This window comes from Passer montanus, unplaced genomic scaffold (genome assembly GCF_014805655.1).
Source record: "Passer montanus isolate IOZ18808 unplaced genomic scaffold, ASM1480565v1 scaffold5, whole genome shotgun sequence".
NCBI classification, from domain to species: Eukaryota; Metazoa; Chordata; class Aves; order Passeriformes; family Passeridae; genus Passer; species Passer montanus.
Window position 1 is genome coordinate 8,228,980 of NW_024369929.1, and position 13,766 is coordinate 8,242,745.

At 36.9% G+C, this 13,766-nt stretch overlaps 1 protein-coding gene across 5 annotated transcripts in view; it reads left to right on the forward strand.

Moving 5' to 3' along the window:
* TRPM7 (transient receptor potential cation channel subfamily M member 7) overlaps positions 1-13,766 on the forward strand; it is a 53,885-nt gene that overhangs the window by 34,370 nt on the left and 5,749 nt on the right. The window contains exons 18-31 of one of the 5 annotated variants that reach the window (XM_039722869.1): positions 892-1,047; positions 1,193-1,336; positions 1,919-2,047; positions 2,883-3,167; positions 4,165-4,339; positions 4,922-5,054; positions 5,878-6,062; positions 6,690-6,822; positions 7,301-8,436; positions 10,022-10,098; positions 10,960-11,019; positions 12,059-12,140; positions 12,496-12,566; positions 13,039-13,076. In XM_039722869.1, coding sequence (XP_039578803.1) covers positions 892-1,047; positions 1,193-1,336; positions 1,919-2,047; positions 2,883-3,167; positions 4,165-4,339; positions 4,922-5,054; positions 5,878-6,062; positions 6,690-6,822; positions 7,301-8,436; positions 10,022-10,098; positions 10,960-11,019; positions 12,059-12,140; positions 12,496-12,566; positions 13,039-13,076 — 2,804 coding nt within the window. The other 4 variants (XM_039722870.1, XM_039722872.1, XM_039722873.1 and 1 more) reach the window with 4 other exon arrangements.

The following is a 13,766-nucleotide window of genomic DNA, read 5'->3' on the forward strand; positions in this document are numbered from 1 at the left end:
TTCATGCATTTTGGCTTTTTGCAGGGAGCACATAAGACTTGATGTAAAAAAGCTTTGTGAATATCCTATTTTGGAGGAACTGAGCAAAAGCAGGGCACAGAACAAAACAAGGGTAGGCAAACTGGGGACAGGTTTTCCAGTGGTGCCCTTTGTGTGGTATAGATCAGTTATGATCTAGACAGAGATAATTGATATAGATCAATTGAACCAAAATGGAAGTTGCATATTTCTTTGAGAAATTAGGTACCAAAACCTAATTGTTGTTAGAAATAAAATGAAAGAAAACTTTCCTACAAAATACCTACAAGCATCATTTAACTTGTGACCTACTAAAATCCTCTTTGATAACTGATTAACTGTTTTCTTGCTTGCTTTGTAACAGGCTAATGACAGTAAATAGCTTTCACTTATTCTCTTCATCTATACCTTAGCTCATTTTTTTACCATAAATTGAAAAAAACGCAAAACAATCCCAAACAAAACATATGCCACTCCCCTCTTCCCCCACAAACCACAACCTGGTACAGGCTTTTAAAATACACTTGAACACTGTTCCAAAGCTTCTGGGAGTGGATTAAATAACAGAGTGTGAACAGAACATCTCTATCTTCAGGCTTGGAGCACATTCTTTCTAATAGCTTTAAATTTTGGAATTTGTTGGTTTTTCCCATTTCCTATGTCTTCAAGTCAAGAAACACTCTGTATATGTGATCCTAAGCTCTTAAGTGTATACACAAGTAATAACAACTAATTATGTTCTACATTTTTCCCCTCAATAGCAAGCAAGTGAAATTTAGATAATATATTTTCAAAGGCTATTCTGTGTGTTGGTGTATTCTGCTGCTTTGATGTAGTTGTGAACTATTTATACTTAGTCTTCATCTTTTCCAGGTGATACTGAGTATTTTACTCCCTCCTGCTATATTGCTGTTGGAATATAAGACCAAGGCTGAAATGTCACACATTCCTCAGTCTCAAGATGCCCATCAAATGGCAATGGATGACAGTGAGAACAACTTCCAGGCTGCAGCAGATGAAATACCTATGGTAATGTGGGGCAGGGGGACATATTAAAAGCAATATTCCTCACTTAAATAATTACATTTTTAAGTCAAAGGTGAAATTTAGTGCCAGAAAGCATGCATTTTCATGTGGGAAGGTAACAGGGTTTTTTTTATTTTTTTTATTTTAGGAGGTTTTTAAGGAAGTGAGGATCTTGGACAGTACTTTCGAAAAGCATGACATGGAGACTCCAGCAAAACCTAAAAGACTCCCAATTACACAGAAGTTTTATGCATTTTATCATGCTCCAATCGTGAAGTTTTGGTTTAATACAGTGAGTTTTTTTCTGTATAGCGTGTATTTTATTTGGAAGTGTAGCACGGATTTTTGGGTTATTTTTCCAACATTAGCTGTGATTGAGTCAATGTTAAGCGCTATCCAAAAAGCAGACAGAAAACCCCTTACCTTGCTAAGCTGGAAATGAGAAGTACTTCATTTTATGAAACTGCATGGGCATGTGCTGTGCCCTGTGGTTTGGTTTTTTTTTAATTCTGTTCTGAGTAATTATTTTCATCAGTTGCTAGCAGGAGTTCTATAACCATGTATTAGTCTCAAGTACATGCACAGCTTCATTTCAATCACTGTAATAGAAATGTTAGAATTTGTACTAAAGGAAAATAGCTGTAATAAGAGCAAAGCTTTGCTAACAATAAATAGCTTATTACAGCTATTTTTCCTTTTCTAAGATGAAAATGTTTGTATCCTCTTATAAATAATAACTTGTCTGTTTAAAGGGGTAAATATAGTCTTGTAATCCAACTTGAAGCTTTTATTGTATACCACATCAAAAGATTCCATGTACATCTTGAGAGGATCCTTCAGTAATTATATGTATATGTTTTATTTCATTTTTTAGTTGGCATACTTAGGATTCCTCATGCTCTACACATTTGTGGTTCTTGTAAAAATGGAAGAATTACCATCTGTTCAGGAGTGGATTGTTATTGCTTATATTTTCACATCAGCAATTGAGAAAATTCGTGAGGTATGCCTGTAACAATCTGGGATTTTAGCCTTTTTTTGTCAGTTTAAACAGTATCCTTTAAACTAAAAATTATTCTGTAAACAAGAAAACTTAAGAAACTTCAAGCATCAGAGTACATGATTTAATACCTTTTTCTTAAAGCTTGGTATAGGTTGCTAGATGGAGGCTTTGGGTCAGTTTAAACAGTATCCTTTAGGTACTGTTGCTTAGATAGAGCAAAACAGTATCCTTTGTAAACAAGAAAACTTAAGAAACTTCAAGCATCAGAGTACATGATTTAATACCTTTTTCTTAAAGCTTGGTATAGGTTGCTAGATGGAGGCTTTGTAAAATGTGTATTTATTTGCCAGGCAGGCTCTACCCCAGTGCTATGACCAAGATGCAAAAAAAACCCACAAAAAACAAAACTTCAGTGACACAGGAGAGCCATCATAACTACAATGTTCCTTGTCAGCAAGAGACTTTATGGAAGTTCTGTAATAATTTTTAAATGGGAGAGATAAAGTTAGTCCCTTAACCTGCTACCTGAGGCTCAACTGAAGGCAGATAGGATTCATTTTTGTCACAGTAACTGCCTCAAAATAAACAAAAACATCACCAAAATCCACTAAACACAAAATTCCTTAATAAATTGCTTAGATAGAGCAAAACCCTCCTTTCCTTGTTGTGAAGCTGACACAGTTAAACACTGGTTTTGATTGCTCAGCATTTAAGAGGTCTCCATTTGAATATCTATTATATTTTTGCAAGTATAAAAATGCTAGTGATTCACATGTTTTACTATTGGTCCCTCTGCAATAAACATGAGCTGTCCTGACCTTCATTTCTGTCACAGATTTTTATGTCAGAGGCTGGGAAGATTAATCAGAAGATCAAAGTGTGGTTCAGTGATTACTTCAATATCAGTGACACAGTTGCCATTGTCACTTTCTTCATCGGGTTTGCGTTAAGATTTGGAGCCAAGGGGAATTTTGGAGAAAACACTTACAGAGAAAATTACGTCTTTGTTGCTGGAAGAATAACATACTGTCTCAATATAATTTTTTGGTATGTGCGATTACTGGATTTTCTAGCTGTAAATCAACAGGCTGGCCCTTATGTTATGATGATTGGGAAAATGGTAAGTACTATGTTTGTTACTGATTTTTTTTTCCCCCAACTGCATCCATTTACAACTTCTCTCAATAGTTCTATTTAGTTAGAAGTTTCTTGTCCTGCTGTATTAGGATAACAACTTGGTGTGCAAAAACTAGCTAGCTGCAATATACCTTAAAGGGTTTCAAAAGAAGCTGATTAGAATGCTTCCTTCATGGAGCTATCCCTGTTACATAAATGTAAAAAAAGGCAAATCTTCCTTCCCTGGCCTGTTTTGTTCTCAGATGTCAGAGACTTAGATGAATAAGATGAAGCCTATGTCTTGAATCAGCTTCCCAAGCTCTGAAATTTATACCCTTTGTGTTCCTGTAGTGTCCTGAAGCACCTTCATGGTTTTGTGCTATGGAAAACTGGGATAGATTATGCTTCTTTTCATCTGACACTAAAAATACCAAAATTGTTTAAACTTAAAATTAAATAACCTATCTCTGCTGACAGTAGCTTGGGAGCTGTATATCTGAATGTAGAAGGGGCTTTTGTGTTTCTTCCCTCTATAAAATGGTTCTTACAAAATTGAACCCTGTCGTTCCTTAAAAACAAGGGCATCAAGTTGCTAATTTCTCACTTTGATTTCTTGCAAGAGGCATGGGTTCTGTGTTCCTGCCCTTGGAAAACTACCTCTGTTTTTTGTGCAGCTATTGAGTACCTTTAGGAAGGACTATTTCTCCTTGTCAGCTGCTCCTCATGTACCTAATAGTATTCCAGTTGAAAGGGAAATATGCTCAGTTGCCTTTGGCCAAGGGTGCTAAGTACATTATAAGAAAGGACAGGAAAAATTTGGGGTTTTTTTCACAGGGCTTGTTATTTAACAAAATTTTCTGAGCGAAATATTAATGCCCTGGACTCTTTTCCTCATATAATGCATAGAATTTCTCAATTCTACCCTGCCACTGTAAAAGTTTCTAGAGTTGTGAGATCAAATTTATGTCCTTGTGGATTAACTGACTTTTTTGTATTAACAGGTGGCCAACATGTTTTACATTGTGGTGATTATGGCACTTGTACTACTTAGTTTTGGTGTTCCCAGGAAGGCAATACTGTATCCTGATGAGGCACCCTCTTGGACTCTTGCTAGAGATATTGTGTTTCATCCATACTGGATGATTTTTGGTGAAGTCTATGCCTATGAAATTGATGGTAAGATACTGCAATTATGAATCAAGTAAAGAGAGAACTTACTCTGAGAAGGTCTTATCAAAATCTTATGAAATTCCAATTTTCTGAAAGCCCCAGTACTGTTGACATTGATTCAATGGAATATCTCCCTTTTGTGGGTTGCAGCTGTATAATTATGTGACCTGATTTTTCATTTTCTTTTCTAACACTTGTTTGGCTTAGAATGAAAACTGCATAATTACAACTTCTCTCAAGGCTATTCCTAGCACGATTTTTGAATTCTGCCCCACAGCTATCATGACAAAAAAAGGTTCAACTACATTTTCTGGCTGTGGTGATGTACTGTGCTTTTTTTAAAAAAGCCAGTAATATGATTACAGCATAATATCAGCCAGAAACAATTATCTCTGGTATTTTTCTACCATGTTCCTAAATGCCTGGAGACAATTCAAACTGCAGAACCAGTGTATGATAGTTTAGTTGGTTGTTGCAAAATGTAAGTGACCTTTTTTTTAAGTGTGGTTTTTTTTTTTTTTTGTCTGCACCTGCTGGGAGTTCTAAAAGTTGTAAATTTCTTCTCTGTATCTTTTTTTCCCAACACAGTGTGTGCAAATAATTCTGATGAAAAAGTTGCTCATCTCTGTGGCCCAGGAACATGGTTGACCCCATTTCTTCAAGCTGTCTACCTCTTTGTACAGTACATAATCATGGTTAATCTCCTGATTGCATTTTTCAAGTAAGTCTCTAGATAATAGTTAACTTTTGCTAACAATTGAACAAGTGTCAATGTCACTGCAATAAGATGACAAGATAAGAACTGATGCCAGATCAAAGCAATCCCATTTCCTGGAAGCTTTTCCAGGTTCTAAGTCTGGTCTTTGTCTCTTTGTCACTGTAAGCCCATGACTGAGTTAGGGAAGTGTGTGATGTGACTGGTTCAGGTCACATCTGCGAGGTCAGGCCAATCAGAAGTTCAAGGAAATTTGGAGGTATTTTGTAACTTCTCTCTGTCAGAAAACAAACAAAATTGTTTCTTTGTCTTCATTGACTGTTGTTCCTAAATTCATTTAAAGCTCTCCAGTTGGTTGGGTTCAATTGTAGCAAGTTGTCTTTTATAGTGCTCTGCAAGTGTTTGATTTATGGGCATGAGCAGCTCACAAACACTGAAGAAGGCAGACTAAAAAATTAACATGGTCTAATATAAAAATCTGGATTTAGTTAGAAATAATTTTTTTTTTTGTTCAACAAACTTGAAATTTCATTTTAGTGTAATTTATTTCTGAGTAACAATACTGAGATGTTACCTGATAGGAGAATTTCTTTAGCCCTCTCCTTGCTCTGGATTATGGTGTTCTCTTGAATGTATTTCCAACTTCCACAAAAATAATTTTGCAGCAAAAAACAAGTTTATGCTTTTGTCTCTTACTTAACTGGCTTCAGAATTGATTGTTATCAAAGTGTTAAAAAACAAACAATCCAACAACCACTAAACAAACACCAACAATTTCCCACCACCCCAAAAAACACCTTGATGTTAATATTGTTCTGTTCCCTTTCAGCAACGTGTATTTACAAGTCAAGGCAATTTCAAACATCGTGTGGAAGTATCAGCGCTATCATTTCATTATGGCCTACCATGAAAAACCTGTTCTGCCTCCACCACTGATCATTCTTAGCCACATGGCTTCCCTGTTCTGCTGTATATGTAAAAGAAGAAAGACAGACAAGGCTTCAGATGGGCCAAGTATGAACAGTTATCCAAAAAATTGTTTTTGACATGGTTAAAGCAAACTGTCAGAAAAGCATCATGTTCTTGGTTATAACGTCTATTGTGAAGAAAGTCAAAGTGGGTCTTAATTTTGTGTGCTTTCAGTACTGATAATTCTTTTGAAAATCACGGTGCTTTTCTCAAGAGTTTAATGCCAGCCCCTAGGATTCTCCAGTAAAACTAACCAATCATGCAAACAAATAGATTAGATTTCTTGTTATTGCTAATGGAGAAAATTTTTTTTCTTTCTATAAAACTTCTTTGAAACTTGAAAAAAAAAAAAAAAATCCAGCTAAGGAATCTAGCTTCTGCCTCAGAGGCGCTAAAGGGTAGGATCATAAACAATGATAATATTGTGCACAGACCCTCTCAGAATTACTATTTTAGTTTTATTTTATTGTCAGTCTTTTACCTTGAATTTTTTTGCAATGAGAGAGGAAGGGTTTTAGGTGGCCCTCTAATAGGGTTTATTGGTTTGTTAGGTTCTTTTTTTTTTATTGTAGTGTTTTATTGTTAACATCCTTTGTAGTGTTACGTCTATTAGTTTTCAGCACCTATACAACTTCACTACATATGTCATCTTAAATGTTGCTCTCTCTTTAGAGCTCTTCCTGACAGAAGAAGATCAGAAGAAACTTCATGATTTTGAAGAGCTGTGTGTTGAGATGTATTTCAATGAAAAGGATGATAAATTTCATTCTGGAAGCGAGGAGAGGATTCGAGTCACATTCGAACGGTAGAATATTTACAATTAAAATTTCTGAATAGAGAATTAGAACTTTTACAGGTTTTTTTAAATGTACTTTAAAGGGGGAGAAATGCAGCTCAAGAACATAAAGTGTTTATGCAAATTTTATGTGGTATCTTTCCATTGCTATGCAGAAACTGTTAATGTGATTGATTCTTCTTGACGTATAGAAGCACTCAGTAAACTGAGGCAATCATGTTATTTAGTTTCCCATGATGTTTTAAGAAACTGATTGATAGATTTCAGAAAGTGCTGTAGGCCCTCAATTGATAGCTGTTTTAATTCTGTGATTCAGAAGTATGTACAAATGTTGTATTACAAAACAGTCCACTGCTGTTGTATTATTGTGACATTTCAAAGTTGTTTTTCCCCCTGATTAAATGGACAGAAAGGGTTATAATCATGGGGTTTTTGCATTTTGAGAAAAATACCTTTCATATCTACTTCATAATTTGATTTTTCTTAGGGTGGAACAAATGTGCATTCAGATAAAGGAAGTTGGTGATCGTGTCAACTACATTAAAAGGTCATTACAGTCTTTAGATTCACAGATTGGCCACCTCCAGGATCTGTCTGCTCTAACTGTGGATACTCTGAAAACCCTGACAGCCCAGAAAGCTTCAGAAGCCAGCAAGGTTCATAATGAAATCACCCGGGAATTGAGCATTTCAAAACATTTGGCACAAAATCTCATTGAGGATGGCTCTCTCAGATCATCTGTGTGGAAAAAGCACAGCATTGGAAATGTCTTTGGTTCTTTTCCACAAGGAGGCCTTGAGAGTAATAACGCTTTACTCTGTAACATTTCCATCCGTGATGACAAAGAAGTCCAGCATAAGACAATTGGTCAGGAGTTGGCTCTGGCTCCCCGAAGAGAAGAAAAAAACTACCAAGAGGCAGGTTCCTCAGGCAGTGCCTTATTTTCAAATGCTGTTTCCCCTCCAGAACTTCGCCAACGAGTACAGGCTGCAGAGATCTCAAAAGCTAATAAAAGTAAAAAATTAGGCAACTCATCCAACAGCATGCCACATGTAACATCCCCAACAACAAAGTTTTTTGTTAGCACTCCATCTCGACCCAGTTGCAAAAGTCAGCTGGATTCTTCAGCAAAGCATGAAGAGACTGTTTTCTCTAAGGCTACAGAAGGAGATAATAATGTAGAATTTGGTGCATTTGTGGGTAAGTATAACAAAGTAGATTCTGAATGTCCTGAAGTCATTATTAGCTGCTCTTATCCTCTTGCTTCTGGCTCTGCTTGCCTTGCTTTCACCCAACCTTGTGTTGAAAATGGAGGATACGTTAATTGTGGTTTTATTCATGATGAGAGTGACACTAATGATAACTACAGCTGCAGAGTTGACAAATGTGCTCACCAGTCCCCTGTCAAGTTAGCGAAGAACAAGCCCCAAACGAAGTTCTCTTTGTCAACGGGCGACTTGACGTCAGCAGTCAACTGTGGCGGCTCGCATGGGAAATTGAATATTAAAGATGAACTTTCCAAAAGTCAGCATGTCCATGCAATGGAACTGCAAACCCGAGATTTATGTTCTAACATCCTTATGGGACTACTTCATAAACTGTGGACCAAATCTAAGCCACAAGGTTTGACTTATCAAGAATTGTATGGTATTTTGGGTGTATTCCGGTTGCAGGTGACTTTATTCTACCATTTTGCTCTGCTTTTTTTGCATTTAACATCTCTAATTTCCCTATGTTGCTTGAATGTTTTTTTTTAACTGAAATGATAATTTCTCCATAATTCTGTCACATAGACAATATTTTTCTGAAAAACATTATCCAGTTGTTTGAGCACAGCAGTTTTGGGCAATTAGCAGCTGTACAACTTGGTACGGGCACCGTAGACAAACCTTTTGTGGCTCATTATAAAGCTCCTACCTTCTGATTGCATAAATCAAAAATATTGTCTATTTCTTGACGTAATTACAGAACACTACTCAGGCTGATGGAGTCCTGGACAAATATCTTTGTGGTATCTGTGTCAAGCTGAGGGTTCCTCCTATACTATATTTCTAAACACTGTTACAGCTGGGATCTTCCACTGTTGCCTAGGCTAACCTGGCTTGGGGCTGTCATTTTGGAAGCTTCCAAAGTCCTTTAATTCAATACAACATTTTGCTTCCTCTCAAGTTCTGCTTAACAGTAAAAAAGTGGATGGTTTTGGTTAGTTACCTACATATTTGAATGGTAAAACAGTGGCAGATTCATTGCAAAACACAGGTGTGGGTTTACTAACTGATCCCTGTAAAGTTGATAATGCTTTAAGTATGCTTAGTTTTAGCAGAAGATTGTAATCTGGAATTGTCAGGTTGTCTGCAGAGGTGTTGTCTTGCTAAAGTTGTTTAGGGATGTCTCAGTGTTTTCCAGAGATTTGCTGAGGTTGTATAAATTTAAATCTCTAGACAAGAGTTTATTCTACTGCTGTGAAACTTTGATTTCTAAGAAGTTACCTACATTAGTTATTTATGTATAAGTGCCTCATGGTTGAAAAAAGAAAGCAAGGCTAAACAGAAATTACGGGCAGTGATTGTACAACTCTTATCTAATCTTTAAGTGTACTTCACCACTAATAACTTTGAATACTAACTATACTTATTTACTGGAGTCAGATTTTTTTTGTATATGGTCCTCTGACATCTCTAGCATTTAGAATATATCCTTCATTCTTACTGTCCACAATTTACACCGCTTGTGATACCATGCAGGTTTCATTGTGAAGCCAAGTAGATTTTCATTCATTAGAAAGCCACATGATTGGGAAAATTCTGAAAAGTATTTCTTGCAACTGGGAGGATGAAGGGTATATTGTAAAAGCTACCTCCAGGAAACTGTCTACTTTCCCTTCATTTGTCAAGCATACATAAAAGTACTGTAATCCAGGCTTTGTTCCTTTCCTGTGAGGAGCACACGCTTGAGTAAAAATGTAAAATATTAACTTTACTTTTTGCATGGTGGTGCTCCACACCTCAGTGCAGGAAAGGCAGTAGTTTGATATTGTTACACCGATCTTCACTTTAGCATGTTTGGAATGTCTTTCCTAGTGCAAACAGGCACACAGACCTTAGGTGGTTTGTGACCCTTTGCTGTGGTGATGCAGACTATTGGCATGGTCAGAAATTGGAGGTTGCCTTTGATTTTGAATACTCTTTTTGAATTCACTGTGTCAAAGGTCACAGAGACAGCATGGACCTGCAGCGGTTCAAAGAGGCAGCCAGCAAAATGAGGGAAAGAAGTGCTGATATTGAGGTGAGCATGGAAGGCTTTGTCAAGTATGTTAATGGGGATCATTTTCTTTTTAACTGTAATGTCACAGTGTGTTTGGAAAAAGCCTAAGACCAAATATAATCAAAAAAACTTAAACAATCGTTGCAGACTGCAATTTGCATCTGTTTCATGATTACAAAAAAAATCCAGTGAAAACTCATGTAACCTTAACTGCCATCAAATACTGTTGCTTCATAATAGGATACTAGTGAAATAATAAACAAGCTCTGAGGTTATGAAAGCTAAGATGACTACAACTGTGAATCGAGATAAAATTAAGTATCCCATAATTAGTGTTCAACTAAATATTTTACACTCATAAATTTCAAGATCAGCCTTTAGAAAGACTAATTTACATTATGATTTATAGAGCAAGATGACAGTGAATGTAATTTTCAAAAGTGACAAAAATTGTTCATTATGCTTCCAAGAAGAAAAAGCTTTTTCATAAACTCATCATAAACTAAAATGAATAACTTCCATTTCCTTAAAGAAATTTCCTTAAAGAGTAATAAAAATTACTAAAATGGAAAAGTGGTTATTCATAAACCTGCCTTCCAAGTACTATAGTGTATGTGTGTGTGTGTATATATATATATGTATATAAATACTAGTTTTTGCTATGTAGCTGTTGAATTAGTACAAATTACTATTTGCAGTTGTCATGCATTCAGGGGAGAATACACCTGAGAATTGCATCATGACCATTTGCAATACTTCTGCTGAGTTGCTGCTTCTGAACCTTTTGATGAGTATAATGTGTGACCAAAAAGTTTTTTGTATGTATTTTTGGCACAGTTATTTTGGTGTTATTGTTAACAATTTACTTTGTTTCTTTGATAGGAGCAGCAGGAAGACTTCAAAAAAGCTATATTGGAGGGTATAGAGACAACCAGACTTCAAGTAAGCAAAGAAAGTTTCCATTTATTAGGAAACTTATTTTCAGCACTTACTAAAATATTCTTTCCAGTAAAGACAAGGGTCTCTGTTCTTATTATCTGCAAACTGGATGTCTCCTTGACAGAGATCTAATATGTTCTGGTGTTTAGGGATGTAAAGAAATAGTTTTTATGCACACAACCAGTCATCAGAAAGACATTTTGGACACACACACACATACATACACATACACACACAGAGGCCTATGTATGTGTGTGGGGTGTATTCTGTAAGAGGGAAGGGTGAAAAAGGGTGGGAACAACTTCTTAACTATAATTTTATAGTTATAATTTTAGGAATCAAAAGCAGGAAACAATGAATTTTTATATTTTACTCAGGTATCCACTGGAGTTAATAGATGAGTTAGCCCTATGCCACTCTATACACAGTCCTAGTTTGTGATGAAACCACATTTTTCCTTTTTTGCAGAAGAAATACTTTGTTGTCAAAAGTTGACCACCTCAGTACATATTCCAACAATGTGTAATTGCTATGAAGGAGTATGTCCATAAGGAAGTTGCATTCATGACCCATAGGTTTTTACATGGCAGGAGTTTACTACGTTTTGTTGCTCTTTTAAGTGGGTGCAGATTGAAATTTAGTTTCTGCCAGAGCCATATTCTTATGTAAGAATTGATAGCAAAGGCACGAAACAGATGAGCTGAACATGGTGCTTGTAGGAATCCAGTGTAATTGACATTTTTGTAGTTCTATGCTATTATAACATTCCCTTGCAAAGAACTCTTTTGGTGTGGGTCAGGAGTCTTGATGTGTGCCTGAAAATGTTACAGCTGGTGGCTACTGTGAGAAGAGCATTTAAACTGAATTAATGCACTCAACTTGTGCATTTCTGTGCAGTGAGGTATTTGAAGTACATCCAGAAATTTTGAAGAATCCTGGCCAGTCCTAAAAAGAAAAACTGGGCAGATTGTGTTGCAAGAGTAGTAGTTGAAAGCAATAATGGTAATGATGACTGATGGTAAATGTAATTTTTTTTTGGTAGGGTCTTCAGACTGACAGTGGTCTGCAACAGTCCAGTTCCTGTGGTGGGTTCACGGACCCTCTGACAGCCCACTCAGAGCAGCGTAAGTCTGGGCTCTGTCAGGTCCCCTAATGCTGCCTCTAACTTGCCTTGCTAATGGGTATCCTAAGAAGATGCAAAGGAAACACAAATGGTTAAATAATCTTGAAATATTTTCATGTTTGGTAGTACTTGAATCTTCTACTTCTTGTGGTTCTGTTCTGTTGCCTTGGATTTGCCACGGACAGCCAGAGCTGTAAAAAGCAAAGTGATCTAGTTAGGACTACAAACTTCTAAAGCTGTGGGTCAGGCTTGTTTAATGAGAGCTACGTTAAGCTGTTTGTTTGTTCACTATTAGGAAACAGGTGACAGTGACAGCTGCCATTCTTTGTCCACTTATAAATCTCCTTCATTTGTAGTGTACAGCAAGAGCAGGAGAGCATCCAGTGAAGACACACAGCAAGTTGACTCTAAAGCAGCCTTACTGACGGTTTGTATCAACCTTTTGTGACATTCTTGACCAGAACTAGAAGCTGAACAAATAAAGAAGAAACAGATAAAGAGTAATACTGATTTGTGGACTTGCTTGTTCTAGGAGGCAACAGGAGACCTGTTTTCACTAAGGGAAGAAGTTGTGTATGTTCTCACTATGAAAATCTGTGCTGTTTTCTGTTTGTAGAAATAAAATCAAAATTCTTTTCTTTTAAGGAAAAGAATTACTTGTATAATCCATAAACAGTAGTGAATATAGAGCTTTATTTATTCTTTTAATTGTAGTTACCATTTCTTGGTTGTATTTGGGTCTCTCCATTCAACTGCAGTTCAGTACAGCCTGGTTTATTTCCAGTAAACAGGCTGTACTCCAAGAGCTTAAAACACATTACCACCCCACCTCCAACTGAATACTGTTGCTTTCCTTACAAAACTGAAGCCCTCTGTTTTTCCTCTCATTTGTTTTAAAGGATTGGCTACAAGGCAGACCTTCAAATAGCAGTCAAATGTAAGTAAGCTTTCCACTAATGGAGCAATTTTCTCACTCTGTATGTTGATCTGTTTTTCTTTTTGCTTGTCATTGGCTGTAGTCGTATTTAGTTGCATTTAATGAGAAAAAAACCCCACAAAACTTTTTTCCTTCTAATAAATAACCAAATGCATTCACTGGAATCAGAGGATAGTCATAGCATGGTTGGGTTGAAAGGCTCCCAGCCTGTCTCTGGAGCAGAGGGGCTCCAGCCCTCCAAGTATCTTTGTGGCCTCTGGGCTCTCTCCAACAGGTCCTTCTTACCTTGGGGGCCCCAGAGATGGCCACAGTGCTCCAGCTGGGGTCTTTGCAGCATCACCCCCTCAGCCTGCTGGTCTCTGTTCTTGGGATGCAGCCCAGGACTGGGTTGGCTCCCTGGGCTGCAGGTGCTCATGGGTGGGTCAGGGTGAGCTCTCCTCGTGCTTTAACAGGTTCTGCTTAGATTAATGGTGTCACACTTGGAGGGCAAAGCATGAAAATGTGTTGACACGTAGTGAGCAGCTCGCTTCCTGCTAAAGGTCTTTACCCAGCCTTTCAAACTGTACCCACCTCTGAAATTATGCAGACATTGCTCTCGTTAGCAATTACCCCCTGAGTTAACTGTTAAAGCCATTACCTTATTTATCTGATAACAGAAGGGTAAGCTGTTGTGAACAAGTTTTAATTAAA